General features: G+C 37.9%; 2 protein-coding genes across 5 annotated transcripts in view; both read left to right on the top strand.

The window, feature by feature from the left end:
* The first annotated feature begins 85 nt into the window (after positions 1-85).
* LOC105390835 (protein dalmatian) lies at positions 86-8,108 on the top strand. The gene is made up of 3 exons (XM_011562200.3): positions 86-2,587; positions 2,898-3,101; positions 6,898-8,108. The coding sequence occupies exons 1-3, from the start codon at positions 263-265 to the stop codon at positions 6,976-6,978; spliced, it is 2,610 nt and encodes an 869-aa protein (XP_011560502.3). The 5' UTR covers positions 86-262; the 3' UTR covers positions 6,979-8,108.
* A 2,535-nt stretch (positions 8,109-10,643) lies between these two features.
* The window catches only part of LOC105390836 (unc-112-related protein), a 40,888-nt gene continuing 33,258 nt past the window's right edge, over positions 10,644-18,273 (top strand). For all 4 annotated transcript variants that reach the window (XM_048630059.1, XM_038107442.2, XM_048630058.1 and 1 more), the window contains exon 1: positions 10,644-10,921. In XM_048630059.1, coding sequence (XP_048486016.1) covers positions 10,780-10,921 — 142 coding nt within the window. In that variant the 5' untranslated portion in view covers positions 10,644-10,779. The remainder of the gene's footprint in view (positions 10,922-18,273) is intronic.

Here is an 18,273-nt window from a genome sequence, read left to right as displayed (position 1 = left end):
GAACTTCATTCAGTAAGTTCATGTAGCTACTGTCTGAAATAATTATTAATCTGGCAACATTGTAAAAAAAAATATTATAACTGTCATATTTGTCCGGGTTGTCAGCGAAAAATACCTACAATTCCCGCTTTATTTTTCGTTGTAGATGTTGTACGAGACATTTTTTTACAAAACAAAAGCTAAAAGCTCTCATAACATGTAGAAGTGTGTTGTTTTTAGTGTTGGATCCCTTCGTGTTGTGAAAATTGTGACGAGAGTCAGGATGCCGCCGAAAACTAGACTTCGTAAAGATCTAAAGGAAAACAACATAAAGACTAACCATAAAACGAAGTCGAAAACAGATAATACAGCTAAAGTTAAGAGAAAACCTTTGGCAGACAAAACTAACTCTGCTTCAGACGAAAATGTATCATTGGATGTTTCAAAGAATACCAAAATGCCAACGAAGCAAACAACAAAGACTCTGAGTGAAAATCAAACAAGACCTCGACGTGATAGGAAATTGCCAACACGATTTATTGAAACTGGAAACAAACAACACAGTAATCAGAGTTTGGAGAAAACAAATGAAGCTATCTCTCCAACAAAGGCAGATAAAAGTAATGTTACCCGTAAGTCCAATAATAACCTTAAAAAATCTCCTTTTAAATCTCCACAAGAGGTTGGAGACACAAGTATATTGGACAAAAGACCTAAGAGGGTCCATCGGCTGCCATCTCGTTTTGAAGACCACTCTGTTAGTCCTAGTAAATTTATACCTGTAACACCATGTTTTGCTAGCACACCCATAGCCCAGAAGCAAAGTGAACAAGTCACAAAGGTTGATGCAAAGTCTGCAAGTAGTGCACAAAATGGGACAGTTGATAAGAAGGAAAGTCCTATTTCCAGAAGACCTAAAAGCAGAACTGTGACTAAAACAGCATTGGATTCTGATGGCAACAACAATGCCAAACAAGAAAAACTGTTTAGGACAAGACAAGTTAATAACAAGAAGTCAAGCCCTGTAAAAACTCCACAAAAACAAGTGAAGAGATTAATTAATACAAAACAAGAAATTAACAAGAAGAAAAGCCCCTTGAAATCTCCACTAAAGCAAGAAAAGAGACTAATAAATAAAAGTTATTCCTTCAGGATTCTAGAAGAAAAAGTGCAGTCTCCAAAGAAAGCTCAAGACAAATTAGCTGTCTATGAATTCACTTTCGACCCTGCCGAGGAACCCCCTCCACAGAAGAAGAAAAAGAAGAGGGTTGTTAGGAAAAGGGCTCCTCCGAAACCTAAAGTTACAGTTGTTAAAAATAATTATGAAGCTAATATATCAAAAACTTTACAAGGTTTGAAGCAGGCTGTTAGTAAAACACCAGTTGTAACTCAACAAATTGAGAGTACTTCCACAAGCCATGCTGTGGATCAAGTACCTCCACCTAGCACTTACACAGAGACTGAACTTGTTAATGACAATATGGCTACTGACGTTCATGATCAAATCAACTATTCCCCTGTGGCATCACCAGCCTCCACTCGACCACAAGTGAAGATATCTGCTATCAATGAAACTAGGGACCTGTTGTACAATAGAGCCCGAAGCACTATGCATCCAGAAAATGTACCGAAAGACCCATTAAACTTGTTAGAGGAACTAAGTTTCTGTGACGAACCTATAGCAAGTAGCAGCATGAATACATCTGTAAGACACCCTCTGGCTAGCCCATGGAGAGCAGAATTTAACAATTTACCTCTGAAGTGGAGGGACAACACCTACACAAAGCCTAACATGACACCAGCTGTAGAATGCTCAATTATTAACTCATTTAACTCACAAAAGAAACATGTCTACACAAACATAGTACCTGAAACTGCTGAGGAGCTACCAGATATTGTCACAAATGATAACACTACTAACTGGAAACAAACTAGTATTTTGTCTTTTATAAAAGAAGTTGTTGAAAAGAGTGAACAAAAAAAACTAAAAGCTCAGAACAAGGCCACACACAAAAAGACTGCCACACCAAACAAAACTGGATCCTCATCAAATGATAACATCTCTAATGAAAACAATCTGTTTTGCGATAATGTAAACACTTCTGAAAATGTAAATGAAGAAGATCAGGAAGTGACGAAAAAGACACCAAGTAAACGCAAGATTGAAACCCCAGTATCTGAAATACCAGCCAAGAGTCCAAGAGTTGAGTTAAACAACACTGAAAATTTCTTTGGCTTTGATGAAATAGAAGATCAAGAAAATATATCGCCTCAGAAAAGCAAAAATGAAAAAGTTCGCTCACTTAGGAGCAGGTCTCGAGCTGTACTAAAAGAAATAAATACTGTTACTGGTCCGTCAAGGGCTAAAATTCCTCTTGCAGCAAAATCTAAACTTGCTCCAAATTCTGATGTAATGAATAAGCTGTTTGACAATACGATGTCAGCTACTGACGCACCAGAATTGGCAGAAGAAGCAGCTGCTGAGAATGAGAATGTAAAGGAAGTGTCTTCAGTCACCGATCCATCATGGAGAGAGAGCATGGAGCAGAATCCTGAAGAAAACTCAGTCCACTTGTTTGAAGACATTGATGTTGTTCATCATTTAAAGGTATAAAAATATTTTTATATTTAACTTAGTCTAGATAAATAAGGCCCAGTAAAAAAGTTGCCTATAGCACTTGAGTATAACATAGCTTTATATTGGTGAAAGCATATTTGAAATCCATCCAGTAGGTTTGGATCCTTTTCAATACAAACAAACAACAAATCAATCATTTTTTTCTTATAAACTGCAGGTTTTGCCTTTTTATAATGATTACCATTACGGTTTTTCATGCAAACTAATACGAAATACTGATAATACTGATATCAGTAGCCACAATAGTCTTTCATAAAATTTGACCTTTCCCGTTACACAGCCCACTAGAAAGAGCTATGGAAACTGCAAGAAGGTGACATTTATGCAAAAAACTGTGAATGCTGACACACATCTGGACAACTCCAGTGAAGACAATGAGAATGAAGATGAGGATTCAAATGATTTGCCCTTTGAGATGCCAACAGTGAAGACAAAGAAGGCTGCACCTAAGAAGAAGAAAGGGCCGAAATTAACAAAACAAGAGGTAAGTAAATATTAACTTTTAGCACTGTCTTTGCTTGAATTAGTCTTGTATTCATATTTATAAGCTGCTTCCCAATTCAACCATTGATACCTACATATTTGGCTAAAATATGATGGATCTTTTACTTTTATGTTTTTTTAAGTGTCTGTCATCAACTACCTTACCTCACCTTAACTAACCAATTGTACAAATATTGACTATTTGCTAACGCCCACGAGTATCTGTCCTCAAATCGATAAGACACAAAGATGTAACTAACAACTGAAGTGAGGCCATTTTTATTAAATAATGATATTGTATCTTTGGCGGAGACCGGGCGCAGCATGACATGTACGGCCGAAGGTCCTGCTTCGATTCTCGGCCGCCGGCCGTGCTACTTGTTTAAACCCAGATAGTATAACTTGAAAAACTGAACCGATTTTCATGAAACATGGCTAAGAACTCTTACAACATTACCTATGACTCTAAAAAAACCACGAAAATCGGTTCAGCCCTTTGGCAGCTACGCTACCACACACACACACACACACACGGGTGTTAAAATGTAAGACACCTCTACACATCGATCATAAAGAGTTATACAAGGTGTGATGTTTGAACCGAGGCTCTGAACCGACGTTCGTTTCATCGCGTTACCAAACAATTGTTGACGTCACCTTTGCTACTACTGTCGTCACTGACCTAATTTCGGACTGGCATGTATCAAACGAACCATCCTGTGCCGATCATAGAAGAATATGTTTTAAACTTCAAGCGAAACCACCGCAAGTCAAACCGCGCCGTAACCCGCGGAAGACTGACCGAACTAAATACGTTCAAGCACTAACACAAAACTTTCAAACTATAAACTTTAAAGACATGTCGCAATCAACCGCGGCTATAGAAACCGATGTTTTGTCACTAACAACATGTATAACAACATCTTATGAACAAGCATGTCCACTTACGTCTCCGCCTACTCGGCCCAGAACCTCCCACTGGTGGGGACCGGAGCTTGAGAGACTGAGACGTAAGATTAGGAAGCTGTTTAATAGGGCCAAAAACACTAGACACTATGCTGACTGGGAGCTATATAAAGAAGCTCAAAAACATTACAAAAAACGAATAAGAATCCGCCAAGGAGACTCATGGCGTCGATTCTGCGAAAACATTGAATCCAACAACGAAGCAGCTAGAGTCCGAAAAATCTTAGACTGCGGTCAAAATAAAAACCTTGGCTGCCTAAAAAAAGCCGATAAAACCTATACTAACAACGATAAAGAAACGTGCCAAGTACTCCTTGAAACGCATTTCCCAGACTGCCGCCTCGTTGATGATCTGACCTGGGATAATAGCGAGCACTCGAACCCAAGAATTAGTAACCGTTGAAAAAATTGAATGGGCCATAAACAGCTTTCTACCTTTTAAATCAGCTGGTTTGGATGGTATATTCCCCGCGCTCCTAGTGTGGGGACAACAGGTTATCGTGCAAAGCTTAGCGAATATTTTTAAGGCTTGCTTAGCACATAACTACATTCCTAAACAGTGGAGAGAGGTGAAAGCAACCTTTATTCCTAAATCAGGAAAAAGTGACTACACGGATCCAAAGTCCTACAGACCTATTAGTTTAACGTCGTTTCTACTAAAGACCCTAGAAAGACTTTGTGACAGACACATACGAGATAATAATCTCAAACGAAAACCATTACATAACAGCCAACATGCCTATACCGCTGGCAAATCGACCGAAACAGCACTCCATAGCGTAGTGAACAAAATCGAGTGTGCGCTAACAAACAAAGAATCAACACTAGGTGCCTTTATAGACATAGAAGGGGCCTTTGATAAAACAAACTTCGATAGTATCAACATTGCCTTAACCAAATATAATGTTAATCCTACTCTACGGGGTTGGATAAATAATATGTTAAAATTGAGAGCAGTACAACTCAACCTAAACGGGACAACCAGATGCATTGTAGCTAAAGGCTGCCCTCAAGGCGGGGTCCTTTCACCTCTACTGTGGGTAGTTGACGACCTCCTTAGACGACTCAACAGCAGCGGCTTCTATACAGTCGGCTATGCAGATGACCTCACCATCCTCATTAATGGGAAATTCGAGAACCTTCATTGTAGCGTTATGCAGGCCGCAATGAAGATTGTCGAGCAATGGTGCATGGAGTATCGACTAAAAGTCAATCCCAGTAAAACAGAATTAGTCCTATTTACTAACAAGAGAAAACTCAATAACATGAGCTTGCCTACATTATTTGGTACTCAACTAACACTTTCAACCGAAGTGAAATATCTCGGCATAACACTAGATAACAAGTTGAACTGGAATAAACATCTCGATAACAAAATAAAACAGGCCACGATCGCTTTTTGGCAGTGTAAGCGAATGTTAGGAAAAACCTGGGGCCTTAAACCAAAATTAACATTATGGCTGTACAAAGCTGTCATACGACCTACCATAACTTACGGTTCTGTAGTCTGGTGGCCCAGAACAGAACTTAGCTCAGTAAAAAACAAGCTGCAAAAGCTACAAAGGCTTGCATGTGTAGCCATCACAGGATGCATGAAATCAACACCCACGGCCGCACTCGAGGTACTTCTCGACCTTCCACCATTACATCTCGTGGTGAAACAGGAAGCAGCTGCCGCCGCTTTTAGACTAAGAGCAGCTGGCCTGTGGGCAAATAACTCAACAGCGTCACACACATCCATTATGTTGGAAGCCATAAAACATCAACCAATGATGGCAGCGATTGGTGATCGAATACCACTTATCCATATATTTAATAGGCACTACAACATTCAATTGCATGAAGAACCAAGAGATCAGTCCAGTATATATGAACTGAGAATATACACTGATGAATCCAAAAAAACGTCAGGTACGGGTGCTGGTGTCCACTCGGATGACCTAAACATTCATTTTTCACTGGCACTAGGCAAATACAACACAATCTTTCAGGCTGAATGTGTTGCTATTACACGGGCCGCTAACGCAGTCAAATCTAGAAAGGTTACGAATCAACGTATTCGTATCCTATCTGATAGTGCTGCAGTTCTGCTAGCTTTGTCTAGCAAAACTATAACTTCGGGGCTAGTACTAGAGTGTCACTCAGCTCTAGAATCGCTTGCCTCACAAAACAATACCATAACCCTCCAGTGGATAAAAGGGCACAGCGGGTCGCTGGGGAACGACGCTGCTGATGAACTTGCACGAAAGGGATCTGACACTGCACCAATAGGCCCAGAGCCGATAGTACCGATCCCTTTCAACCAAATTCGCTCTTGGTTGCGTTCCCGAACGACAGAATGCCACACCAATCTCTGGAGTAACAGTGCCGAGTGCAAACAAACAAAAGCTTTTGTACCACTAATTAATACTAAACTAACACGCAAATTATTATGCTTGGACAGAGCAAACTTACGTGTCGTGATAAGTACCATAACAGGCCACTGCCGGTTAAATAAACACCTATATCGCATGAAAATCTCCACCACTCCTCTTTGCAGAAGTTGCATGGAGGAAGATGAAACAGCTTCCCATGTCTTGTTACATTGCAAAGGCGTGGAGACACTACGATCAAAAATCCTCGGATCTCCGGGGTCCCTCCGGGAAGTCATGAGCAACCTAGGTCGTCTACTGGCTTTCTGGCGTGAGCTTGGGTGGCTTAATAGCTAGTCACCCCATAGGTATTTCACGCATAATGGCCCACCTTGGAGGCTAAATGCGGAAAATCAGCTCGCCATGATAGATAGATAGATAGAAGGTGTGATGTTCATGTATTTTTTTCTTCATTTTCAGGAGGATGAAGTGGAAGCATGGGCAGCGGCCTTCAACTCCATGTGTGAAGATGTGGATCAGTTTCCACTGCTCCTGGAGTAGATAAGTAATATTAGTTAACCTTAATCATGTATTGGTTTCTTTAATTTAGCGAAGTGAGGATTTTCTTTTATTTTAATTGCGTAGCTTATTTATATGATTACGTTGTTTAAAAATTGGTAGGTATACAAACAGCTTCTGTGTCTAGTTTTCAACTCAGTTTTCTCTGAAAGGAAAACTCCTTGTATGGCTATTCCTTCAGTACCTATCCGAATTATGAAAAATAAACATAAAATACCTACCAATATTACGTAGTTGCAGGCAAAAAGTAAATTGCGAATTATTACTACCCATATTGATAGGATAGGCTATTCTCATTTAATTTAGCACCTACCTACAAATAGTTTTGATACTTTAAATCAATCAACTTTCCATGACACACAGCAAAATAATGCTGTTCCATCCTTACATTATTCAATGGTATATTTTACTATTATTTACGTATGTATTTTTCTAATTATGATACCTAATTATTATTATTGATTTTGGGGCACAATTTAATTTAGTTGCTAAGTATGTGTGTGTGAGGACCACTTTTGTTTTTAACTTAATTATATTTTTATACGGTTTTAGCTCTCTAACTTTCAACACATTTTCGATAGATTAATCAGTAGTTTGGTATCTTAAAATGAAATAACCAAAAGTTAACAACTTAAAAACATCAACGAATGTCTATTGTATAGACTCAATTTTATCACTATTGTTTTGCCATATTCGAAGTACAATTTTACATTATTTACCTAAAGTAATTTTAAGAATGAAGTGTTAGCATAGTAACAATCTTGAAAATATTATGCCATTAGTGTTGTGTCATCTAAAAATTAAAAATTTTAACTTATAGCTGAGGACCACTGTTTTTATTGCCATTATAGCCGTTTAGAATGTGTAAGTGACCTAAATAACAGAACCATAGGTTACTCTGATTTTTTAGTTTTTGGCATGTATCCATTTTACAGTAGATCTGATAAAAATGTCTAAACAATAATTCTATTGAACTCCGTAACTTCTTATTCTTCATGTGTAATTTTAGTTTGCTATGACTGCTTAGCACCAAGTGAAATTTATTTTAAAGATTTTATCATGGAAATTATAAATAAGAATAATTTATATTTTAATAAAAAATCAAAATCTTATCATGGCTTTTTATTTTTTGTTTTAAATACCGTTTACTAGAACTATATGTTCACTATGTCCATTAAGTTCGCTTATCTTATGTCTCGTAACTAAAGTTGTTTTTCCTTTGCAGTTATCAAATATCTGTGGTATTTCGAATGTCAAAAGAACATTAATAAGATGGACAATCACCCGGTATATAGTAGAATAGTTCTAGTAAGGTCCTAGTATACAGGGTGTTGCAAAAAGGGTATACTAAGCCGAAACCTACATGTGCAGCATGTTATATCTAAGCCCGAAACTGAAATCAGAATTTGAAAATTCGCAAAAAAACTAATTCATTTTCCATAGAAATTTTTACTTACATTGACTTTTTAGGGTGCGTATTGCGACGTATAAAAACGAAATGTATAATTTCACATTAATAACGTTCACAACACATAATGAACGTTACGTATAACAACAAAATCTATATTTTCATTAGGTATAAGATTCAATTGGTATAACGTACATTTTATATAAAATCAAAATATATAATACTTACGACGACTAATATCAATTCGTATAACATACATTACGTATATCGATTAAAATATATACTATCATTTAGTATAAAGTTCATAATCTGTGTTTAATTACCCAACACCGTCAAACACCCTAGCACCAAAACCTAAAGATAGGTGCGACGACGAGCAAAGCGAGGAGGAGCGTGTTAGGTGCACATGTTCGTCGAAACCAAAGCGGAGCGCAGCGAAGCGGAGCGGAGCGTCTCCCCACATAGCGCCAATAATAATAATAATGTCAAAACCCCCAGTACCAAAACCTAAAGATAGGTGCGACGACGAGCAAAGCGAGGAGGAGCGTGTTAGGTGCACATGTTCGTCGAAACTAAAGCGGAGCGCAGCGAAGCGGAGCGGAGCGTTCCCCCCACATAACTTTAATAATAATGAAAATACGATACGAATTTTTTTTAAACTTTTTGTGCATTATACATTATGATAATTATATCCGTTGTAGAATATATGTTATAAACGTTATGCATTTTAATCGTTATATCAATTGAAATTATACTTTTTGAACGTTATTCTTTACGAAATTATGTATTTAGTAATTATGCATTTCGTTTGTTATGCACAGTGATCGTTATACTTAATAAATTTATATCATATGGGCGTATACCTTGTGAATGTTATACCATTCGTTTTTATACCTCGTATTACTTACCCGACTTTTTACTATGGTAAAATATATTTTTTTTTCGCGAATTTCCAAATTCTGATTTCAGTTTCGGGCTTATATATAACATGCTGCACATGTAGGTTTCAGCTGAGTATACCAATTTTGCAACACCCTGTAGTTATGCGATTTCCTGAATGGATAGCATAGGATAGGACCATAGAACAGAGGCGTTAGACGAGACTATTCTACTCCCGCACTAGGATTCGATCCAAGGACCTTGGCTTGAGGTAAAGTGTTCTAACCGCTGCAACTGCAACCTCAACTGTGCTTAAATAAATAAATGGTGTGGGTACTTTTATATGAAACTAATGAAGGAGACTTCGGGACGCTCACTGATAAATACTTTATTTAGAGGAGTAGTACGCTCCTTACTACTTATAAAGGCCAACGGCCTGCGTAGACCGAGACGGCATGGTAAGGGATTGCAGGATTATACAGTGCTGAGGTTCTTGTATTTCATGAGCCTGCATCTCAGAATAATAATAGACTCAAATGATTACAGATTAAACAAAAAGAGTAGTCTATGGCCATTACATGTGTCAAAAGTAATAATCTGTGTTCGGGTTAGTGTTGCCAAAATTTAATGATTTTGCGGTAATTAAACAAAAATGACAAGTTTTTGTAGAAGGTTTCTGTTAAAAAATTTACAATGTAAAATACAACATGAGCACTATGATAGCTGTTAAATCCATTCATTTTATTGTTTTCTTCGTTTTCCTAGAAATAAAAAATTTATTTACCAGGCAAAAGGAACGTCATAGGACTCATGCTTTGTACAAACTCATACCAACAATACAAAGTATAGTTAAATACCCATCATGGCCATATTTTGTATCTACTAGTCCGTCCATCCGTCCCCATACCCATAGTATAGGTATTATATTTTCCAAAAGACTTAAAAAATTACAACCTATCTTAATATTTTTATAAATATGGGGTAATTTTAAAAGTTTCACATGGCAACACATGCATTTTTTTTCTTTAATTTTTTTCTATTAGTTTTTGGAATCTTGTCTATCTTGACCACAGAGTACATTAATTATTCTGAGAATCTTGACTATTCTTGACACTTATGACAATTTATTTAAAATAAATTGTTATAGCTATTTTTAATTTTACTTTAAGTAAATGAGGAAAAGATTAGAAAAACATCAATAAAATTAAACCCAATGAAACAGCGCCTGTAATTCGAGATTCGAGTCGCATTGAACTGTCACCGCCAATCCTCAATCCCTCAGTATCGTGAGCCGCGGCAAGGCAACCGAGTCCCCTCGCCCCTCCGTCCGGACCGGCCTCCTGCCCTCCTCACTCCTCCTCAGTTGCTCAGTTGTCTTCGGGCTTTTGCGTCGACCGCTCGCTCGAAAATTGCCGCGTAGTTTACCTGGACGTGACACCCGCGATGTGCCCCTGATAGTGACATTTTAGTGTTGTGCTCTCAAGGACTGGTCCAAAATGTTGGCCGACGGGGAACTGGTAGGAGACGGGTCGTGGAACCTGACCATCTATGTGAGTGACATGAATATGTCACGTACGATGGTCGCGAAGGGCGACATGCACATTGGAGGAGTCATGCTGAAACTCACAGAGAGCTTTGGTGAGTTTATTTTGTAAATCACTAGCCATTTTACATCATAGATGCATAGATGAATCATGGTGTAAGCTTGTACAACCCTGGATTCCGCTGTCATCCTCAATGTGCTCTAAAACAGTGCTATGATGTCATGTTGTTGAGGAAAACAATTGGGAATGCTGGGGCTAATACAGTGTTGTATCATAAATTGAAGTAAATTTTATATGTATTTATATTATCAGACCATTCTATTCTACATAAAAACATAAGTTTACATTAAGTAACTAATCAGTAAGTCTGGGGCCAACCCCTGTAGGTACTTATTATTACAAGAAAGGATGTTTTGTATAATATCTTAAAGAATACTTCATTCACGCTATACTATGTTCTCTCTACCTGACCAAATATAGAGTTGCCTGGTTGATAGGTGATTGGTAGTTCAGTGCAAAATATGTGTGCCGGATTATGTATTTATTAAGATACACCAACAGCATGTATACATATATTAAACAATTTACAAAGGAATTTCTTATGGACCAAGTACATGTACATAAATATCATCGTACACTTGTTTCACTGTACAGCTTTGTTGCAATGCACACTCACACTACATCTGAATTTTAAATCTTTTTATGGTAGTGACCTGAGCACTCTATATTTATTGAAGAGGAGCAGAGTTTTTATTAAATTGAATTGGTGGATTTTATGCTGAATCACACATTGCCATACTAGGCACTGGTGGATAGGCAGCTTAACCAAATTTAAAATGAAAATTTGATGTCATGAGCAACAAATAGTGTTCCAAAATAAATTATATAAATATAATAGAATATAAACAATAAGGAACAAAAAAATACATACAATCCTCCTCAGTATCAGTACTATATGTTGTATAGATGCATGGAAACCTGCAGCTATAGTTGTTGACTGCGCTAATAATATTGGAAGTGTATGATATCCTGTAGTGAGAAAGGAGGTAATAAAATATTACAATAATGATCCAACACCATAACTCTATTCTTTATTAACTAATTATACATGATGATCATTTATTGCTAAGACAATTTTAGAAATAAATTGTGCAGAAGATTCACCTTCACCCAATTCATCATACCTCTTGCCAACCTCCACCAGCTTTTGACCAAAAACCTGCTCTCTAAATTAATAAGTTTTAGTTGAAATAATGCAGAAAACAAATCTTATGTACCGTCTGTAGAGTTGAAATAACTGAGAGAGAAAGAAAGAGAGACGTATGAGTGAGTGAGACAGAGGATGCTAGTACGGGAGTCGGCGGCACGCGTCCTTCGCGGCCGAAGCGCGGGAGCGAGTTTTTGTCCACTCCTGCGCAGGTGAACTACCGATTAAATATGCCTGTTGCTATCAATGATAAATCGGACTAAAATCCGCGATCATTAAATTTTACAGTAGAAACTGAATTATATGTTACTTGGGCACATAAGTTTTTTATACATGTACCTATATTATGTATGAAATGGAAATGCAGCTTAACCTATCTGATTTTGATAAGATAACTATTTTCATAACATCTAAACATCTTGTTGAATACGTTTAATTTGGTTTCGTAATACATGATAACACGAATGTCCTTCACGATAATAGGTACGTTTGTAATTTTGTCACGTGTATGGAAATACCTCGCTAATTACACAGAATTTTATATTGTGCCAACCATGGCCTACCTCCATTTATTTTAAATGCGTAATGATAATGACCGAAGAGGGTACTACTCTTGCGCTTGCGCATAATCTTGCATCGGCCATGTTGCGTCCACTCCGCACTTCCGGCAGCGCCTTCCGCCGCCGCGCACCACTTTGTAGATAACGTTGTATCATCCGCGGTTCTACCTTTTTTGGCATAAGATTTATTTGCCTAATCTCGTATTCCATAGTAACGTTTGGTCAAAGTCTCGTTACGCCGAAAATCGTATGGCATAAATCTCGTTTAGTATAAAGTTATTTCGCATAACATTGTGTAGCCTAATAATGGTATGGCCAAATCTTGAATAGCCTAATAATGCTATGGCATAGGTTTATACAAAGTAATAATATTCGTTTGGCTTTAACTTTGACGGAGCGTCTCCCTACATAGCGCAAACTGGTGCCTTGTATTGTTTCCGCTGTTTGGAAAACGCTCCGCTCCGCTTCGCTGCGCTCCGCTTTGGTTTTGATGAACATGTGCACCTAACACGCTCCTCCTCGCTTTGCTCGTCGTCGCACCTATTTTTAGGTTTCGATCTCATGGGGTTTGTAATAATTATATTGGTCGTTAACTTTCGATTTTTTTATCATACAATATCGTGATTTTCGGGATGTAGGAGAAAAATACCACAATTTGTACATTTACTACATACTTAATATATTATTTATTAAGATAACATTAGGAGAAACAAGATTATACATAGGTATAGACGAACATAAATTTGAGCAAACGAAACTTAGGTGTTTAAAGATTGTGCCTAAAGAGTTTTAGACGAAACGAGCCTTATGCCACATAAGTCTTGGCAAAGTGATGGTTCGGCCAAAAAAGTTTAGACCATACGAGTTATGCGAAATGAGTTTTGGTCAATAAAGATTATGCGAGATGAGCGGAACCCATCATCCGCTCATTGTGCCTTCACAAGGAGTAAGTAACCCGACGCGGAGACAAAGTTAAAAAATCCTTATTCCGAGATCCACGACCACGCGCGGCTCACGCTCATGCTACTCCAACTTTCCCAAAACGGCAATAGCTAGCTGCATTTAACACTCATTTGTGAAAACTTTCTAAAGATTTAACGACCTTTTGTCAAACAAATAAGGAGACGAATCTCCAATGACCAAACGGAATGCCTCTGTTTTACTACGTATCGGGAAAACAATGCCTTTAATTAATCCAGCAATACCAATTTAGGCGCTGTCGGATACGTAATTGGTAAATGCCATGCTAATATAGGAGTTGGTTGTTATCAAGGCATGGTGGTATTCGATGAAGGGGAGGTGGTGCTATCACAGAATGTAGTGCGATAAAGTCCTAGCTCTTTATAATAATGCCCCTGTACGTACATACTCTACATACATGTCCTGGCGAGAGATAACACGCCCGCATTGTGGGTGATCTGGCCACTCGATGAATAAAAGCTTTTGTTGAATACCCAGAAGGGTTTATCAATACGGCCGAGGTTTGAATATTACTTTACATTGATACTACACAATCATATATAAATTCATTGGTCTCTATAGCCGTGTTTAATTGTCAATTCATTCAGTAGTTATGATTGCGATTCTTTCTATTCTGCGGTCAGGGATATTTGATACTACAACAGTACATTCCTTAGATAACATACTATGGGACTGAATCGTTCTTGTGACTTAGACAGTGAATACATTCTTGCGAAAGTATTAAATACCATTATCACCTTTTGAACCAGTCAGCTTATCTTCAAAGACTGGCGATTCGTGGGGAAAGGTCTACGCCGTAGTTTCATTTTCTGCCTCTTGTTGAATTAAAAATCTATCTCCAACGCCTTTGAGCTATTCAGGAGTATCTTGATACGTGGTCTGAGAAGCGATGCATTGCCCAGTAAGGAGCCAGGCGGAGGCTAACGGTCGGGCTCATTCCTCCCCTCCGACCGGCGACTAATTGCTGAGCTAGCACGCGCACACGTATGCCCAATAGCTCTACATGTGTTCTGCGTTAATGGAATCTTTCTCAAATATGTAACGCAAGACTTGGAAGTCAACAGTGAGACGCAGTTTTCGTCTCAGCACGGTCGTTTGGGTACAAATTATCCCTATCAAGCTGTTGTGTTTAGTCCTATCAAGAAATGCAAGATACTTGTCTCCGGTTTTCGTAATAAAGTGTAGTCCTGAGTCTTGATGTTTTGAAATCCTTTGCGGCACGTATTGAATGGATGCTTCAGTCCTTATTCGGTTTGTCCCAAATATCTGGACACCATCTCTTGATTTGTGTGAATTATTTGATCGTCACGTTGGTATGTTTCCCTACCTACATCCAGTCTGTAGTCAGTATGAAATAAGCTAATTAGGAAAGCATATTTAGTCACGACTTTATTATGTTTCCTAGACATCGAAGTGATCATTAGCTAAGCTAAGTAATGTCATTAGCTCTAATGCCATGTATTCTGGTATGGAATTTGATTGAATGCCTGAAGCAGTTTTACATCAGACCAGGTGGTTAGACATTTTGCACGCCTATTGCCCCCAAGCTCTACGAGCTTACAACTTAATGTCCTGCGTTTACGTGTCATATTTTACTAAATATTAAAAACATTATGTTCTCTAAGCATGTTATCATTTGTTAACACCTGGCCTCTGTGTTGTTTTAAGTAGCACGAGTTCCATTGTTTACTATGATTGTTATGCAAAACTGCCACGCGCTTCGTTAGTTTGTGCTCCAACTTTCTGTTGAGTGACACATGGCATGTCCCTTGTTCCATATTTCATTAGCATTATCTACTTGAGACACTATTTTGGAAAGTATTGCTATGTGCTTTTCTTATTTAAACACTTTCATCATCACCGTACTACAATCATTCTGCAATGAAAAATCTCTTTGTTAAACTGAATCACTTCGAAGGAAAAAGCAGTGGACTATTACGGGCTGCTGATGATGATGAAGGTAAAAAGACCAATATCGTCAGTGACGCAAAATCTGAAGAATTGATGTCAGCTTTAAAGAAGATTGCAATTGGCCCTCAGTTAGCGGCCACATGATTCAACCATCTCGACCGGTTTTTGTGTCTACCGAAGAATGACGTCAAGAAGCGATTGTATACTCGAGTCTTTTAAGGCAATAAAGTCGGTTGCCAATGTTACGACACGTTATTATCGCGTTTATACATAACTAAACGCATTTAAACTGAACTCTACATATAAATTAATAATATTTCTTCAATATTAAATTCGGACTTTTAAAATATATTGAATGTTGATCTATATTCAGATGGAATTTTCTAAATAAATACTGTTAATATAGTTCAACTCAAGCGCAACCGCAGCGCGAGGCCCTTTTAGAATCGCCAATATGCTCGTATATCAAGTGCCGTATCGTGAAAATGTAACTCCATTGCGTGTTCCAATTGTGGTTTCTATTTATAATCTCCTGACTTCATTCCCCGAGCCCGTACCTAACACCTATAGCCCTCGCTCCAAGTCGAATGCGCGAACCTTTGTGGTTGATGTGTTGCCAACATCGGTTAATGGTGGCCCGTAAATGAATACATGTTATGTTTACTCGAATGTGCTTTAATTCGTCTTCACTTCTTCACTTTTAGTTCAGCATGTCCTCGAAAGCCATTCTTCGCCACACAAAGCCCTGTCAGTTTATTTTCTATGTTGTTCTTTATTTCCCAATTTCTAATCCCTTTGCGTTGCTACTGTAACATGTTGATTGTTTCTCCAGGCCCTCTCACGAGACCGATAAAGACATCTCTGCTCCAGACAACATAATAAATAACAATAGCCTAATCCATTTGCGAGATCACGTTCCTAATTTAAATGTGCGGTTTGACATCACCAGTTCCACGCAACATGTACAAAAAATGTACGTAGGTCACGATTCCAGTGTCGACGTCACTCGTATTTTTAGGTCACGGTCCTTGTGAAGAGGTGACACTCTGTTTACTATCCCATTATTGTCCATTAGGGTCCATTGCTTTTGTACTCCAGCTCTATCATCTAACGACATGCCTGTAGGCAACTGTTTAATGGAATAGTTTAGGTCAGATCAATTTGGTATGTTATGTTTAAATCATAGCTAAATTGCCGAGGCAATGTCTTGGTTGACTTCGTATCGAAATTGTCAGCGAGATCATCTGTTTTGTTTATAAGTAATGATAGTAATTATGTCCCCAGATATTTAATGTTGACATATTTCTGGCCAGGTTTTAATAAATAGCTTCAAATCAGGTCAAGGACCGGGCGTGGTAGTGCCGCTCCTGTGCTGTTAAGTTTCCGGACAATAATGTACACATGTTTTATTTCATTTCAGAACGGTTTCATGGTCGTAGTCGTTGTAAAATGTTCCATCCTACAATAGTTTACGTATGATCCTGTGCTATCTTTTGCGAAATTGCAAATGATGATTTCATATCCCGTCTCAGTGTTTTCTTTACAAAATTACTTGTTATGGTTAAAGTCAGTTACGTGACCTCATGTAATATTCTGCGAACTTTGTTTCCGTCTGGGTGTGGGTGTGAAAAGGCCTTTAGTTGTATTTAGTGGAGGTACGTTTACTTACATATAGTGCAAATTTTCATAGGTCTTTAAACTGTAATGTTGAGAAATTTCAGTAAATATAAATTAATAAAATGTAACTAAATGGCCAGTCCAAGTAAAAATGGTGTAGGTGGTTTATATATTATCCGTCTGTATAAAATAAAATTGAGTTTAACCCTATATTAATTAGTGCAGCAAATATTGTTATGGCAGCACATTTGATGTATGGTCGTATAAATAACAATCTTTTTTGTCGGTAACACCTACGCCTTACATGGAGATCTCTTTACCACAGAGCCCGTTATACTCATATCAAATATATATATAGAAAGAAAGAAATAATTCCGCAGGTAAAACAAATATATTAACTGAAGGCTGAGCTGTATGAAGGAACTTTAAACTACGGTCAACTTTAAAAATCTTGTTGCCTTGCTTTGTAGTATCGTATTTTGTATCTAACATAGATTTAGAAAATTTTATCAACTTCAACTTTGCTAGTTTCTAGGACATTTACAATATTTAAATTAACGCATCAATCCTTTAAAAGAATAAAAATCACGTGTGGGTGTCGACAACTATTTTGTCAAGTCCGTATCGGCTCGTCCAAGTGTAAAGCTATAAAAATACAGTTCCGTTTACCCAATATGTAGAGGTTGAGACAACACATCCGTAAGGTCAACCGAATATGCGCTCAGCCAAGGTTTACCTTTCGGAGGATCATGTATGTTGATATCGTAGTATGCTTCACTTCATTCATGAAGGCCATTTAAAAACAAATTGTGTATAATATGGTGACTGGTAAAATGTAGAGTGGTGTGTAAGTGAAAAGTTGAAATGAGAAGAAAAATTTGGACCGCTTTCTCGAAACTGGCAAGCATAATTTTAAGAAAACAGCTTCAGTATTTATAGACTTTCAGATAAGATGGTTCAAAATTGCCAGCTGACATTAATGAAAATGGCATCGAATTACAAACGGCACCCAACGCGTTCGTTGCGTAATCTCTTTAGCTATTCCAGACGCCTGCCGAATGCCGGCAGTTATGAATTCCAATTGGTTCGGCTGCGCCCAATTCTAATAGCCGTTCCGTTTAGCTATATTGAGCAAATTGGTGACTATGTTTTACTACGTACACACACATG

The sequence above is a fragment of the Plutella xylostella genome, chromosome 25, assembly GCF_932276165.1.
Source record: "Plutella xylostella chromosome 25, ilPluXylo3.1, whole genome shotgun sequence".
In the NCBI taxonomy this organism is placed as follows: Eukaryota; Metazoa; Arthropoda; class Insecta; order Lepidoptera; family Plutellidae; genus Plutella; species Plutella xylostella.
The sequence above is the reverse complement of the archived record's forward strand: the minus strand, read 5'-3'. Positions and strand labels throughout refer to the sequence as shown.